Here is a 17,596-nt window from a genome sequence, read left to right on the forward strand (position 1 = left end):
ATTTTGCGCTTGCTCAGTAGAATTGAATCACTACCATCTGTGAGTACTTCTGTAAACCCTTTCGGATAATGGTCAATAGTAGCATCGTATCGTGAGTTAATAGTACGATGCTAATCGCCATACGTTGAATCAAATGTGAAAGTAGCTTGCTTTTCGACTGTAAGCAAATTGCTCTTACCCAGTGAGATAATTCGCTTATTAACATCGATTGCAAAGCTTAATTTCCAGCGTATGTTCAAAATCGGCAAACAGATGTCACTGAAGTAAGAATAAAGTAAAAATTCAAATACTGCACGTGTTGCCATAGAAAATATTATTTGTTCGTTGACTTATGCAAATATTATTTAGAGAAACAAATATATTCTTGTTACAGCTAACGACGCTCCTTTCTCTGAATTAGTAACATTCGCATGTAAGTAACGTTCTGATGCGTTCAGTGCGTCGAAATAAATTACACATTACGCACGATATAATTTATTATATTTGGACAAAACGCGGAGAAATCAGCAAAGAGACGACATAATGCGACAGGCGGAAATATTCACCAAAGGGAGATTAGGGAATTCCACGATATAGTGAACATTGAGGAAATTGCAGGTGATGCAACTCACTTATATTATATAACACATGTGAAGATTAATGAGTAATATATTTACAAATATTACTGAATTGTAGCAACTATCGATTCTTGTGTTCCTTGAAAATTTGTATATTATTTACTCGGTACATGTTCACGACATATCATTCACATATTATAATAATTGTATCTTTTTACTACAAATCTTCTTAATTAAAAAAGGTCAAAATAATGAATAAATAATCTATTTTATTATGCCAAAGTATGTACTTGCCCAACAAAAATTATATTACAGGTAACGTTGCACACATATAATTTTCTTAACATAATATATAGAAAATAAATAGTGAGGTAGTAACACGTACTCATTTTATTTTTTATTATTTTCTAACATATTATCTCTCCATTAGTGTCAGCAATAGAGATAAATATCCCATTGACGTTTTCACCGCCTACGTAGAATAAAAATGAAATATAAACTTTGGTTTATTTTGTAAATGATAATAGTGATATTATTTTTATGTTTAATATTAAAGCTCTCATATAAAAAAACATAAAATATTAAAGAAAATACAGTATTCAACATACAGAAAGGGATAAATTAAAATTTTGAAACGCGTTTAAGGCCTACTGTATATTTTATTTTTTTCTCTTTATACCTAAAGACTTTATACCTAAAGTCTTACTGAAAGATAATGTATTTCAATTACGTTCAATTTTCTGGAATTTCAATTTTTTTATTACAGTCTGTTAAGTAAGAGCAAGGTCAGTTTTATTCACAACTGGTAAAAGTATCGCTTTCAAATTTCTGTGAGCCGTTAGAGAAAACCTATGTCTCTGATGTGTTTTGAAGAAGGATTCAGTTGTTATTGGTTTTTTATAAGAAAAACACATTAAGCGCCATAAGTGCCAAATACACGCGCTACGAGGCTGTGTTTTTGTGTAGCCATCCAAAAGGTTCAAAAATGTTGCAATCAGCGATTACTAAATATATGGGGAACTTGAAACAATTCGTGCAGAAGTGGGTTCAGCGATATAAGGTCAAAAGTTGTCGATAGTTTACCGAAACGTGGATTCATAAAAAAATTGAAGAAAAAAGACGATAAAATAATTGCAAATTTGTTTTCGCGGAGTCTTGGTCTAATACTGCGTCAAAGATAAGCGAAACTGAAGCAAAAAGGTTTAGATATATCCTATGTAACTGTTCAAACTCATATCCGTGCTCATGGTATGAAATGCCGCAATACAATAAAGAAACTTTTGTTGAGTGAAAAACATGTGAAAAAGTGATTCGCTTGGGTGCACAAGAATATTGATCAAGATTTTAGTAACGTAATTTTTACTTGACGAATTTTCAATATGGGCACGTAGCAGTCTCAAACAAACTTGGTAAATCTCCAACAGGCATGTCGAGCAAACCGTTAAACACGGAATAAAAGTGCATCTTTTGGGCTGCTTTTCAAAGCAAAGATTCGACATTTTGCATCTGTTTACATACAATCTGAATGTCAAGAAAATGTTGGGAATATACGAAAAGACTTTGTTACCGTCTGCGGTAACGTTGGTTTTAATAAAAATGAGGATTGGATTCTGCAGGAGAACAACAATCCTAAGCATCGCAACAAACTCGGTTTCAAGTAGAAGGAGCATTCGTTATATTGGATTGGTTGTCGCAGTCGCCCGAAGTCAATCCGATCAAAAATGTGTGGGCATATATCAAGCACGGACTTCGAGGAAAACGTACATATACACTAAAACAGTTATCTCGCGAGATTCAAATTTGGAGGACCTTGTCGCTAGAATACATCGTCAATTTAACTGAAAGTATGCCTCGAAGATTCCAAGCGATTATTAACGCCAATGGTGACTGGACCCATTATTGAGGTAATTGCATCGAAGTTCTCATCAATTAGAATGTATATATATATATATTTGAAAACATTTTAAATAAATTTTTTTATAAATCAACGCAACCACGCTCTTATTTAACAGACTGTATACTTACAATTAGCAACAATAAGAACCACATTAGTAACTCCAAATTTGGATTTGCAATATTCGGTAAAATTCACAATATTTAAGACATAAAGACCACAGCATTTTTATGTTACTTGTTTTCATTCAATTATTTATTGACACATCTGAATCTTAATAGCCACAATAATTTTTTTATTACTATGACGTATTATAGTAGTAAAAAAATTATTGTGGCTATTAAGATAATTTTATCTACTATGACGTATGTGAAAAATTATAATTTAACTTCAAAATTATGAAGTTGGTTTTTAGTTACTTTTTCTGTCCAAGTGCGATATAATATCAAAAGATTAGTAGCGCGAGTCTGATTTGTGCTATTGTTTTTAAAAATAAATGTGTTTACAATCATTTTTTGTCATTCTCTCTGTTCTATACTAAAAATGAGATATTTTGTCTTGTTGTATGAAAATGGAATATTTTTCTTCTTAAATATCTTACGTTTCCAAACATTTCTATCGAAAATGTTCCAAATTTTCCAGCGTTTAAACTAAACGGAATCGCTGATCGATGTATCATAAATATTAAGTTCTTCGCGTCTTTCGGCGGTAAATCATACCATTTGCATTCATACGCGCCATGCATCATATTAATGCTCTGAAAATCATATTTTGATTTGCACAAAAAAAGTCACGTTTTACAATTAATAATTATCTTACCTCCTTTGAAAGTCTTTCAGCTGAATAACAATAAATATATAAATGCATCAATTCATAAATGAAGTAAAGCAAAGCATAAATTTTGGTGATAATAGGTACATCCAAATGCTTTATTACTATCTGAAAATGATATTTATTTTTTTCCTAAATCCGAAAAATTAATTTATAGTAATCAATCGTACGAAAAATTTTAATTTTACGTATCTTATCTCTATAGTAAAACTACAAAAAATTATTAAATTACTAATTGTAAATCATTCAATTTAAAAATTGAAAAAGAAAACATTTAAGGTAATCAATCATTTTTCTTATATAAATTACATGAAAAACAAAACAAATCATCTGACTTACCGTAAAAAATTGAAAGCTTTTAAAACACAACTGAAAAGTTGTAGCAAACATGTGTAGAAATAATATTATGCTGTAGCAATTGTTGATTACTTTTATGTTCCTTAAAAATTTATAGATTTAGTATTATGGACTAGTTAGGATTATTTTATAATATAAAAATTTAAAAAAAAAGATTTAATTTAGACCTTGACTTATAAAATCGACTGATATCACACGTTTTATTTATCCACATTTAAAGTTTTAAAATTTCAACATTCTCGAAGTTTTTAAAATTAATATATATTCTAATATATATTATTATAATATATTATTAGATATGTAGTATCTTAATCGAGAGATTATGAGACTTTGCAATTAGGACATTATGTGTACAATATGTATATATCGTAAACAATAGTTATTTTAGATAAATAGTATCTTATAGGCGATTGTTACTTGCTTGGTCCAATAGCATTTCCCGTTCATTTGTGTTCAAATATTATTTTCCTAGTGAAATAGCATTTTAACACAAAAAAAAAACGGGTAAGAGCTATTTGACTAAGCAGATAATAGCATTTGCCTAGTCAGATACCATTTTTATAAAATAACTATTTACTTACGACATACATATACATATATATATATATATATATATATAATATATATTTATAATTATGGAAGGGAGACATTGAGGATTTTATAAGTAAATTGCTGCAAATATTTTAAGATATTTTGCTATTAAATAATGATTTAAAATTTCTCAGTGTACCTGATAAGATGTTCGTGACGTACAGTGATCTCAGCCAAACCTTTCTTAAAGCTCGACGAAGATATAGATCCTTCGGCTAATTTGTCAACTAAATTGTTGAGTGCCGTTCGTAGATTTACCAGCTGCGCGCATATGTGCAGTAGAAGCAACGAGATGAAAACGTCGATGGTAGAATTGATGAAACTTGAGCATACACCGGCGGTAAGTTGAAACAAACAAGTGATTTCATAGTTTGGACTTTTTTGACTATTGTAAAAATAATTAAATGGATACACGAGTGTTCTTTGAGGTTGGGATATATTTCGAAAGATTTTTATAAGGTGGGAGTTTACGTAAAACGACATTATGCATATCATCATCATGTAACATGTAATACATAAAATTCGGCCATGTCTTGTTATATGTAACATTGTTTTTCGTTCCTCGTTATTCTTCACAGTCCAATCGGTCATGATTGATACCATCAGCGTTCGAAGTGCTTTCAGATTATATATGATTTATTAGTACAAAAGTATACATAAGTTGTTTTAAAAAATAAAATTTTTACGGTATTGATCTTAAAACTAAATAATACGCATTTTAATATTTATGACTTTTATAATAAAAACATCTTTTTATTACAATAAAAATATATATCATAATAAAAATAATTAATTTCTACATTTATAATAAATCTTTTGTAATAAAAATAATATTAAAATATAATAAACCTTACTCTCTTATAATAAAATAATATAATAGTATAATAATAACTTTCTTGCAATAAAATAGAATAAATCTTATTCTCTTACAATAAAAATAATATAAAAATGTTAAATTTGCAAAATAACAACTTACTTTTACGGTGATACCAAGTACCGAATATCTTGCATAGTGCCAACACGCAGAAGTTGGCGGCGGCGATACCTTCAACCAAACGAATTATGTTTCCCCATGCACGAATCGTATTTATTATTGTCGGCATGATCACGTAAAACAGCACGATACATATAGCGATTATAAATCTTATGTTTGGCCGGTGGAAATCACTTAATGATGCAAGTGGATCGGGCCATACGCCGATTATCCATAAACTATGGCGACTCATCCCAAAGGCGTAATTAAAACCTATCACAATCAAAATTCAAGTATGTTTTTGGACCGATAGTATAATAACACAATGATAATAAGAATGTCTTCTTTGTTCGCAGTAGGTCTTAGTGCCTATTTTTATTCGTGTGATTTTATATACTTTTTTGAATTCAACCAAAATGTGCGCCGAATTTTTTTTCCGGTTGTAACACAGCATGTCGAATAAGAATTAGTAATATCACTACTTTTTATTAAATTAATTAATTTAATATAATAATTGATGCTGATTTGTATCTATATATCCATTCTCCCCTGAAGAAACTGTAAGAAATTTATTGCGGAAAATAACACTTCACTCCGGGTTTAAACCTGACACCTCCGGAATATCCGGTCCCGGTTTTACCACCTCGACCACTGGGTTACAACCGGAAAATAAATTCGGCGCACATTCTGGTTGAATTCGAAGAAGTATGTAAAATCACACGAATAAATATAGACACTAAGACCTAGCTGCGACCGAAAAAAGCTTTCTTACAATCAAATTTCTTATAAAAAATATATTTCTGCCATATATTAAAGAAATATTATTATTTTACAATACTTTTTCTTTGTTTTTCTAATTTGCTAGAAGTAATCATTTATTTATTTATTTATTATTTATTTATTTATTAAATTGCAGAACCAGTAATTGTTTCACAAATGTTTTTTTAGTCATTATTTTTTAAGTATCATCAACACTCACAATGAAATTCACTTGCTTTGAATTATTTCTTATTGGGTGTTTAAATAATTGCAGCATAATTTTTTTCGATGCACATGAGCGTTCTTCGTCTTTCACATTAAAATTATTATTTTTTGAAGCATTGAAACTACACTCTACAATTTCATTTAGATGGAGCATGCTCATATGCTTCCACAAGCAAACGATTTTCAGCTCCACTTATCTTAACAATAAAATAGTGTAGTAACTCTTCCCGTAAATGCTGTTCTATTGGCACAGAAGTCAACGTTTTTAATACAATGATGAAAATGTATACACGTCCACGAAGTGTCATATGCTAAATATGAAAACTTGTTTATAGCACTTTCACAAATATATGTGTTGCTACTTTAAATTCTATGTATAAAATAATAGTGATGATACTTCTTAGAAAATGGCGCAAAACTTATTCAAGCACCCAATATAGTTTGTTATGAAATGGTATAAGTCTAATCTTTCTTCAGATTTGCTCAAAAGAAATATTAAAAAATGAATAGATAATAGAAAATAAAAAAATAACATAAAAATAAGATAAGATAATATCAATTATTTTACTAAAGCTAAAATAAATTTAAAGTATCCTTAATAATAATTCTCATTTATAAATTTTTTTAGGAAATTTTTTTTTCTAAAATATTATATTATTATTCTGACGAAAAATTGCGGTTTCAATCATATATTTTAATTTTTTAAGAACTAAGGTTTCCAACAAACTCTTTGTCTATAACGGGAGGGAACAAAAAATAATTCGTCCATATGCCAACAGAATTATCGATTGAACTTATGTACCACGTCCAACTTTGTCACTCAAAAAAAGAACAATCCATAATCGAGAAATCACAAACTGTTGCTAACGTAGAACGTTTTGTATCTGTTCGCGCAAACCTTCGTGAAACATAAAGTTTCAAACTTCTATGACAGAGGTATAGACGCTTCGCAAAAAATTATGATTTATAAAGACTTTTGCGACAAATTGTTAAGAGCGAATATTCATCTTATTTAGAAAATAATTGGTATAACTAATAAATTATAAAATATTATGTATTTATAGTATTGAACATTTTTTACTAAAGAAATGTTACATGAATCACATATTAAATAACAAATAAAATATACAGTCATTCCAGAGAAAAATCTTTGTAATAATATGAAAGTAAATATAAATGATCGTAAAACGGTATGATTAACATAAGGTTAGAAAAATTAAAAATTAAGCATTACTATCAATGTGAATAATAATACTTCTCATGAAATAAATAATAAAATTTAATAATGCAGTAGAACTCTGTTTATTAACACTTTTCATTTACATACGGATCAAGAACAATTTTACTGCAGTATCTAAAAATTTACCTACTAGGCAGAAATAAAAAAAAAATATTTTTATTTTAAATTAAAATAATTACGTACGACGATCAAGTATAACAACATTGCAGAATGTTTCGACACACTGTGGAACGATTTAAAACGTCCAATATAACTTTTTTCATGGTATAACACAATTATTTTCAGACCTGTATTTCAGCAAAATCGTTCTTTCCGTGTACGAATCAATTTGCACACAGTTCCAAATTTACGAACTCATAGCTCAGCTTTTATTATCCGAATAGTTCAAATAGTTTAGATTAGCAGGAACTCAAACTCAACGTATACTTTAGTTTTCTGAACTCTCATTATCTCTTGTTACAAAACTAGTAAGTTCTGATAGAAACAAGTACTCATGAACTTTTATTATTTAGTTTGATTCTATATCTCGGTTTTCGAAACAGTTTTATTACCCGATGTTCGAATAAACGGAATTCTACTGTATACAACTTTTATTAATTTGTTATTTCACTAATAACAATTTATAATTATAATTGAACTTTTCAAAAATTCTATGATATTTAAGTCGGTGTGAATAATTCCTACGTTAACACTCGTATAATTGGAAATGTAATTTTTAATTCTATTACATAACTATTTTACACGCGCCTATGTTTTCAGTAAGATATTAACGAACTTTATACTACTTTTTTCGAGATGTATTCTACCTTTGTTATCGTTCATTGCAAAGTTCACGGAGCGAAAATTATCGTTTAACTGAGTCGTTCCTCGTGACTATACCAAACTTAGATTTTGCGCTTGCTCAGTAGAATTGAATCACTACCATCTGTGAGTACTTCTGTAAACTCTTTCGGATAATGATCAATAGTAGCATCATATCGTACGTTAATAGTACGATACTAATTGCCATACGTCAAATGTGAAAGCAGCTTGCTTTTCGACTATAAGCAAATTGTTCTTACCCAGTGAGATAATTTCCTTATTAACATCGATTGCAGACCTTAATTTCCAGCGTATTGTTTAAAATCGGCAATTCAGATGTCACTGAAGTAACAGTGAAATTAGAGATTTTATAATAAGAGACTGACCATCAGCCAGATTTCGTCAAATTCCTGTGAGTGAGAAAGAAACATCTCACTATCTCGCTTTTTCATAAATAGCAGAGTGATATGTTCAGTGTAATATGTATGTATAAGTGTCTTATACTCAGCGATGCAGCGTGATTGTAGTTTAATATGGTTAATGTTTAGCTGAATTTTGCAATAATGCTTCATCAAAAGGATACATCATGAAAGTGTTCCTAATAAACTCAAAACATCATGCTAAATGGGCGAAAAAATGTTAGACCTAAAGATTGGACGCTTACAAATAATTTGTATTTTTGTGTGGTTAAGTAACATATTCGTTATAACAAAATCACAAGTAAATTAAAGATTGTATTAATAATGAAGAGAGACCATTAAGTATAAAAATTATTTTAACATATATTATTTAAATTAGTATACAAAACAAATTGGTAGTACTTTTTATAATATTTATTGATAAATATTACTTATATTGAAAAGAAAAAAGTAATTACAGTTTGAATTTAAGCGGGAGTTGATAAAAAATTCTGCTCCAAAAGTAGGCCCCCTGATGGCCAGTCTCTGATTATAGGGTCTCTAAGTGAAGTAAAAACTCAAATACTGAATGTATTGTCAGAGAAAATATTATTTAATCGTTGACTTATACAAATATTATTTAAGGAAACAAATATATTTTTGTGTTAGATGACGATGTTCCTTTCTTTGAATTAGTAACATTCGCATATAAGTAACGTTCTGATCTCAGAGCGTCGAAATAAATCACACATTACGTATGACATAATTTAATATATTCGAATAAAACGCGGGAATCGGGAAGCAATGCGACAAGATGAAGCGACAGGCGGAAATATTCATCGAAGGGAGATTAAGGAATTCGACGATATGGTGAACATTGTGAAAATTGCAGATGATTCAACTCACTTATATAAAACATCTGAAGATTAATGAGTAATATGTTTACAAATAATACTAAATTATAGCAACTATCGATTCTTGTGTTCCTTAAAAATTTGTATATTATTTACTCGGTTTTTGTTAACGGTATATTATTCATATATTATAATTGTATCTTTTTACTACATATCTTCTTAATTAAAAAGGTTGATATAATGAATAAATAATTTATTTTATTATGCAAAAGTATGTACTTGCCCAACAAAAATTATATTACAGGTAATGTTGCACACATATAATTCTCTTAACATAGTATATAGTAAATAAATAGTGAGGTAGTAACACGTACACTCATTTTATTTTGTATTATTTTCCAACATATTATCTCTCCATTAGTGTCAGCAACAGAGATAAATATCCCATTGAGGTTTTTACCGTCTACGTAGAATAAAAATGAAACATAAACATTGGTTTATTTTGTACATTATAATGATGATATTTTCTTTATATATAATATTAAAGGTCTCGTATAAAAAGAAAGTAAAATCAAAAAGAAAGTACAATATTCAACATACAGAGAGGGATAAAACAAAATTTTGAAACGCGTTTAAGACCGACTATATATGTATTTTACATTTTTTGTTATACTTAAAGTCTTACTGAAAGATAACGTATTTTAATCACGTTCAATTTTCTGAAATTTTAATTTTTTATTATACTTACGATTAGCAACAATAAAAACCATATTAATAACACTAAGAACTACATTCTATATTTGGATTTGCAATATTCGGTAAAATTCACAATATTTATGACATAAACACCACGGCATTTTTATGTTATTTGTTTTCATTCAGTTACTTATTGACACATCTGAATCTTAATAACCATAATAATTCTTTTTACATCTACTATGACGTATTAATGTGTGAAAAATTATAATTCAATTTCAAAATTATAAAGTTGATTTTTAGTTATTTTTTCTGTCTAAGTGCTATATAATATTAAAAGATTAGTAGCACGAGTCTGATTTGTAATATTGTTTTTAAAAATAAAAGTGTTTACAATCGTGCTTTGTCATTCTCTCTGTTGTATATTAAAAATGAGATATTTTGTTTTGTAGTAGGTATGAAAAATGGAATATTTTCTTTTTAGATATCTTACGTTTCCAAACATTTCTATTGAAAATGTTCCAAATTTTCCAGCTTTTAATCTAAACGGAATGGCTGATCGACGTATCATAAATATTAAATTCTTTGCGTCTTTTGACGGTAAATCATACCATTTGCATTCATACGCGCCATGCATCATATTAACGCTCTGAAAATTATACTTTTGTATTGCACAAAAAAAAGTCGCGTTTAATATAATTAATAATCATCTTACCTCCGTTAAAAGTCTTTCAGCTGAATAACAATAAATATACAAATGCATCAATTCATAGATGAAATAAAGCAAGGCATAAATTTTGGTGATAATAGGTACATCCAAATGCCTTATTATTATCTGAAAATAATATTTATCTTTTTCCAAATTTGATAAACTAATTTATAATAATCAATTGTACGTAGGTAATTATTTACTATAGGGTCAACATAATTGGAGCTGGTTCCCCTATAGTAAATAATTATCCGTTCGTAAAATTTTAACGTTACGTATCTTATCTTTATAGAAAAAATTACAAAAAAATTATTAAATCACTAAATCATTATTAAATTAAAAAATTGAAAAAGAAAACATTTAATGTATGTCAATATTTTCTAAATATGGAAAACTGAACAAATTATCTGACTTACCGTGAAAAATTGAAAGCTTTTAAAACACAACTGAAAGGTTGTGGCAAACATGTGCAGAAATAATATTATGCTGTAGCAATTGTTGACTATTTTTGTGTTCCTTAAAAATTTATATATTTAGTCTTATATACTATTTAGGATTATTTTATTGTAATATACAATTTAAAAAAAAAGATTTAATTTAGGTCTTGTTTTTTAAAATCGACTGATACCACAGTTTTATTTATCCACATTTAAAGTTTTAAAATTTCAACATTTTAAATGTCTTGAAAATTAATGTATATTCTAATATATATTATTATAATATATATTAAGAATGTAATATTTTAATCAAGAGATTATGAGACTTTACAATTGGGACATTATGTGTACGATATGTATACGACGTAAACAATAGTTATTTTAGGAAAATAGTATCTGATTAGGCAAATGCTACTTGCTTTGTCAAATAGCTTTTGCCGTTCATTTGTGTTCAAACACTATTTTCCTAGGCAAATAGCATTTGAACTCAAAAATATACGATGAGAGTTATTTAACTAGGCAGATACCATTTTTCTAAAATAACTATTTACCTACTATATATATATATATATACAATTATGGAAGAGAGACGTTAAGAAATTTATAAGTAAATTGCTGCAAATATTTCGAGATATTTTGCTATTAAATAATGATATAAATTTCTCAGCGTACCTGATGAGATGTTCGTGACGTGTAGTGATCTCAGCCAATCCTTTCTTAAAGCTCGACGATGATATAGATCCTTCGGCTAATTTGTCAACTAAATTGTTGAGTGCCATTCGTAGATTTATCAGCTGCGCGCATATGTGCAGTAAAAGTAACGAAATGAAAACGTCGATGCTAGAATTGATGAAACATGAGCATGCACCGGCGATAAGTTGAAATAAACAAGTAATTTCATAGTTTGGACTTTTTTGACTATTGTAAAAATAGTTAAAAGGATACACGAGAGTTCTTTGAGGTTGGGATATATTTCGAAAGATTTTTATAAGGTTGGAGTTTATAAAAAAAGAGATTAAGATTATCATCATCGCGTAACATGTAATACATAAGATTCGGCCACGTCTTGTTATATGTAACATTGTATTTCGTTCCTCATTGTTCTTCGAAGTCCAATCAGTCATAATTGATGTCATCAGCGTTCGAAGTGCTTTCAGATTAAATATGATTTATCAGTACAAAGGTATACATAAGTCTTTTTAGAAAATAAAACTTTTATGGTATTGATCCTAAAACTAAATAATACGCATTTCGATATTTATGACTTTTAAAATATAAACATCTTTCTATTACAATAAAAATATATATCATAATAAAAATAACTAATTTCTACATTTATAATAAATTTTTTGTAATAAAAATAATATTAAAATATAATAAACCTTACTCTCTTATAATAAAATAATATAATAATATAATAATAACTCTCTTGCAATAAAATAGAATAAATCTTACTCTCTTACAATAAAAATAATATGAAAATGTTAAAATTTCAAAATGACAACTTACTTTTACGGTGATACCAAGTACCGAATATTTTGCATAGTGCCAACATGCAGAAGTTGGTGGTGGCGATACCTTCCACCATACGAATTACGTTTCCCCAAGCACGAATCGTATTTATCGTGGTCGGCATAATCGCGTAAAAGAGCACGATACTCATAGCGATTATAAATCTTATGCTTGGCCGGTGGAAATCACTTAATGATACAAGTGGATCGGGCCATACGCCGAATATCCGTAAACTATGGCGACTCACTCCAAAGGCATAATTAAAACCTAACACAATCAAATTTCTTATGAAGAATATATTATTGCCAATTTAAAGAAATATTATTATTTTACATTATTTTCTACTTGTGTTTAATTTGCTAGGAGTAATCATTTATTTATTCATTTATTTATTAAATTGCAAAACCATTGAATGTTTCACAAATGTTTTTTTAGTTATCATTTTGTAAGTATTATCAACACTCGCAATAAAATTCCCATTATTTGAATAATTTTTTTATTGGGTGCTTGAATGACTGCGGCAGCTCATAATTTTTTCGGTGCACCTTTGCGTCTTTTGTCTTTCACATCGTAATCATGATTACTTTTCTTGAAACCACTCTTTACAAAACGTTTGATTATTTTATACATATTTCTTCTTCGTGAGATTTTTATTGAGCCTGTCTTCTTCTCTTTCTGTTTGAATTCCAACGATCTCGCTTACAGGTCCTGAATCTTTCATTTTTAAATGTGTGCTTAATTCTAACTTAATTTTACACATAAGACCTGCCGATTTAGTAGCCAAAAGTAAATTGTCCACGTAAACAACGACTATTACATTATAATTATCAATTTTTTCAGTATAAACGCAAGGCTTTACTTTAGTTTCATTTAATCCAATTTGTTTTATTATAATTTTTGGTTGAGTTTATGTTGCCATGCGCGGTCAGACTGCTTTAATCCATAAATAGGACGAGGTAGAGAGATGACATACTTTATTTTTATTATCTACAAACATTTCGGCTTGCTCCATATACGCCGTTTCTATCAAATCGCTTTGATTATATGCTATAGTTGCATCCATTTGATGTACATGATAACGCGTCTCTACACTTATTGTTAAAAGAGTTCTTCTAATCGTTTGTATTCGCGCAACTGGAGCATATACTTCAATGCCTTTTTGTTCGCAACGGCGCGCGACTAACCTCGTTATCTATTTCTCCATTTTGAAACTTTTTTTATATGAAAAGCTCATTTAGACGAAATGACTCTCATATCTGGTGTTCTATCTAAATTTATTAAGTCTCGTGTATTACATTCTAATAATGAATTGTATTCGCTTCTCATCGCAACTAGCCTCTCAAATACGTCCTCTATTATCTCCGGATCATTATCTGAAGTATTTAGTGCAACATTCACTATTATATGATATTGCTTTTGGGACGCTCTGGAGTACCTGTTCGAATTACTTTAGGTCTACCTCGAGTCTTTTTAATATCGTCGACCGTTAATTCACTCGTCTTTAACGAATTGCTTATATTTTGGATTTAAACTTTCTCCTAAATTTTCCGGTTCACTTTTTTCTTCCTCAATTACGAGTTTCTCATCATGTACGCTACCTAATATTTCTGTCTCTCTTTCGTGATCTGTGTTTGACAATAATTATATAAGTTTATGTCTATAAACTCTACTCTATTTTTATTTAGATCTTCAGTAAAACGAACGTCTCGATTCTTAATAATTTTTGTGATCCCAGAGATCCATAATCTGTACGCTATTTAACTGATAATTAATTGCGTCTTAATGCCTTGATTTTCTAAGTAATGTTCGAATTCTTTACTAACATATTCTTTGGTATTATCACTACGTAATTTTATTATCTTTTGACCAATTTCTCTTTCGACTCGCAATTAATACTTTACAAATTCTGTTAAAATGTCACTGCATTCTAAAAATACAATTTCCACGTACTGCATTTTATCATCGATAAACGTTGCAAAATAACATGTTCCCTCATTTGACTTTTCATCTATAGGTCAGCAAATATCCATGCGTATAAGTTCTAATATTGATTTCGCTCATGTGACTTCTAGACAGAGTAACGTATGTAATTTGGCTTGATCACATGTTTCGCATGATAACCTTGAGTTTTTCAATGTATATCTAATCTATAAACTCTTTTCTAACGAATTAATTCTTTTAAATCATTGTAATTTAAATCACCATATCTTTCATGCCATAAATGTTATCTTATCATGAACACTGAAAGCCTCGTGATACGCTACTTGATTAATTATATACATATGATTTCTTTTAATTGCGATACAAATTAACGATTTATCTGGTTTAGTGATGCAGGCTTTATTCCCTGTGAACTTCACTTGGTAATTTTTTTAGGTTATCGCAGAGATTGATAATAAATTACTTCTCAACTCGGGCACAAACATCAGTTCCTTTTATTGATTTTATTCTACCATGTAATTTAGCTTTAATCATTTCGTACTTGACTTTTTTCTAGAACTTTCTTTTATTTAGGATTTAATTCAAGTCTTACTAAAAGTTTTTAGGGTCGTTGATTGTAAATCTGTAATAAAAATTTCAAAATTTAAAAGAGCGGGTCCAATATAGCAGACTAAAATATCATTTTCAAATTTAACAAAATTTAGTATTTTTATGCCCCATATTACATTTTGGAAGTTTGATTATAGATTTATAATCAGTGACTTTAAAAACCCTTGGGTATGACTTTAAAAACCCTGGAGTATGATTTTACTCAAATCTAAGAAAATTTTATGTTTTAGTTCGTCATATTGAATCCGCGATTTTAAAAGTAAATAGTAATTTTTTTTAAATAAATAGCCCTTATATTAACCTTCAAAATAAGCCCAACTTATTATCTTAATTTTTATGATTCAAGATACATGCATTTTTCACTTTTATCCTATTTTACGAATTTTTGATGCAGTATACAGATCAAAGGGATAAATTTTTAACGGTATTGATTTTTTTGTGAAGAGTTTTATCCTTTATCTTTAAAATGAGTCCAGAAAGTGGTCCGGTGTTATCTTCATTTTTGTAGAGGATAAGAATTTTTGAACGTTTAGTACACCTGTGTGCCATCAGGCACGAAAGGGTTAATGCGTACGGTACTTACTTTCTGCAACACTATACTTTCTTCTTCAGCTATATTTATATTACTTATTGGCCCGTCAGATAAAATTTCAAACGCGCTGCGATTATTGCACATGGGTGACGTCACGCCACTAACTAAATATCATTTGTTCTTTTCCGTCGAACAAACTAAAGCTGAGATCACGATTAAAGAATCTTCTTCTTCATGTTCTTTTACGCTTGCATAGTTTTCTCTCTTTAGAAAACAACAGCGATAAGCTGGATCTCTACATTTATCACAATTAAAACAATTACATTTCTATCGAACTTTCTTTTATCCTAATCGCTCTTTACCAAGCCTTTGTTTGCATGTATAGATGATCCTACATGCATAACCGTTTCGGGATATCATTGCAATTTTGGTTGAATTTCTGTCTCTGCAACCTCCAACAAATGTTTTCTACCTCTCATTCTCCAACAATTTTTTTTTTAAATTATTTATACATTGCGACTTTAATAAGGACGGATCTTTTTTTTTTAATTATGTAACTGTCTGTACATATAAAACTGCTTTTCTTACAGGACCTCTGGAATTGTGAATTCCTGCCAATTCATCCCACACTTGTTTAGACGTGACTGCTTTTCTTGTATGTTCTAATTATGCTTAGAATAATGAGTGCGAGCGTACTCTCATCTTTTGCCATCCAAACCGCCTTACTTTGCGTATCCTCTGGCTTCACTAATTTTCCACTTGCATATTCTCAAGCCATACATCAAAATGCTCTTCATTTGCATTTTCCATACATATTTTGTAATTTCCATCGACTTCTATCTTCTCGATATGCCGGACACTGCTCTCCATCTTGACACTACTTCCATATAACTTTCTTTAATTTATTTTCTCTTACACGCACGGGACCTGGACTCATAATCTTAAATATTTACATATGAATTGCTTAGGAAAATAGACATAATATCCTTAAATGTGAATTTATTCTGTTTCGCGGTACACTATCTTCTTTCAGCTATAGCTCGCTCACTAACTTTCTCTCGAGACGGATAATATTTGAAAGTGTCCTAACGAATTATGGTACGAACAATATACATAATTTAAAATAATTTACAAGAATCATAAACGATATGACAATGACATGACATATTGCGATATCTCTACACTTCTATTATTTGGTTCAATTCTATACCTCATCGATTCTCGAAACCGATGTCTTATTCCTCGATGTTCGGATAAACGGAATTTTACTGTATAAAATTTTTTTTAACTTCTTACTTCACGAATAGCAATTTGTAATTATAATTGAACTTTTCGGAAATTCTATGGGATTTAAGTCGGTTTAAATAGTTCCTATATTAACACACGTATAATTGAAAATATAACTTTTAATTATATTACATAACTATTTCACACAACGCGCCTATGTTTTTAATAAGATATTAACAAACTTTATGCTATTTTTTTTCAAGATGTATTCTACCTTTGTTATCGTTCATTGCAGAGTTTACGGAGCGAAAATGATCGTTTAACTGAGACGTTCCTCGTGATTACACCAAACCACCGTGATTTCGCGCTTGCTCAGTAGGATTGAACTACTAACTGTGAGTACTTCTGTAAATCCTTTCGAATGATAATCAATAGTAGTATGAATAGTACGTA

At 29.3% G+C, this 17,596-nt stretch overlaps 2 protein-coding genes across 3 annotated transcripts; both read right to left on the bottom strand.

The window, feature by feature from the left end:
• Window positions 1-630: 630 nt before the first annotated feature.
• On the bottom strand, window positions 631-8,367 carry LOC113002929 (odorant receptor 22c-like). The gene is made up of 7 exons (XM_039452730.1): window positions 8,234-8,367; window positions 5,207-5,476; window positions 4,370-4,847; window positions 3,622-3,721; window positions 3,271-3,390; window positions 3,053-3,208; window positions 631-1,029 (listed from the first exon to the last, which is right to left on the bottom strand). Exons 1-7 carry the CDS (start codon window positions 8,247-8,249, stop codon window positions 973-975), a joined length of 1,197 nt encoding a protein of 398 aa, XP_039308664.1. The 5' UTR covers window positions 8,250-8,367; the 3' UTR covers window positions 631-972.
• Window positions 8,368-9,716: 1,349 nt separating this feature from the next.
• On the bottom strand, window positions 9,717-17,543 carry LOC105208018 (odorant receptor 13a-like). Of its 2 annotated transcripts, XM_039452729.1 has the most exons (7): window positions 17,418-17,543; window positions 12,832-13,101; window positions 11,995-12,472; window positions 11,302-11,401; window positions 10,892-11,011; window positions 10,670-10,825; window positions 9,717-9,943 (listed from the first exon to the last, which is right to left on the bottom strand). In XM_039452729.1, the coding sequence occupies exons 1-7, from the start codon at window positions 17,431-17,433 to the stop codon at window positions 9,887-9,889; spliced, it is 1,197 nt and encodes a 398-aa protein (XP_039308663.1). In that variant the 5' UTR covers window positions 17,434-17,543; the 3' UTR covers window positions 9,717-9,886. The 2 variants fall into 2 exon arrangements, with proteins under 2 accessions (XP_039308663.1, XP_039308662.1); XM_039452728.1 differs by lacking the exon at window positions 9,717-9,943 and having other exon boundaries at window positions 10,533-10,825.
• Window positions 17,544-17,596: the final 53 nt, after the last annotated feature.

This window comes from Solenopsis invicta, chromosome 8 (assembly GCF_016802725.1).
Source record: "Solenopsis invicta isolate M01_SB chromosome 8, UNIL_Sinv_3.0, whole genome shotgun sequence".
Classification (NCBI taxonomy): domain Eukaryota; kingdom Metazoa; phylum Arthropoda; class Insecta; order Hymenoptera; family Formicidae; genus Solenopsis; species Solenopsis invicta.

Coding starts and splice junctions, on each gene's coding strand:
- LOC113002929 (XM_039452730.1), bottom strand. Junction 4,848..5,206: donor TACTTGGTATCACCGTAAAA/GTAAGTTGTTAT, acceptor ATAATCTGAAAG/CACTTCGAACGCTGATGGTA. Junction 3,391..3,621: donor AAAGCTTTCAATTTTTTACG/GTAAGTCAGATG, acceptor TATCATTTTCAG/ATAGTAATAAAGCATTTGGA.
- LOC105208018 (XM_039452728.1), bottom strand. Junction 11,402..11,994: donor CGTCACGAACATCTCATCAG/GTACGCTGAGAA, acceptor TAAATTTTTAAG/GAACACAAAAATAGTCAACA. Junction 10,826..10,891: donor CTGAAAGACTTTTAACGGAG/GTAAGATGATTA, acceptor TATAATTTTCAG/AGCGTTAATATGATGCATGG.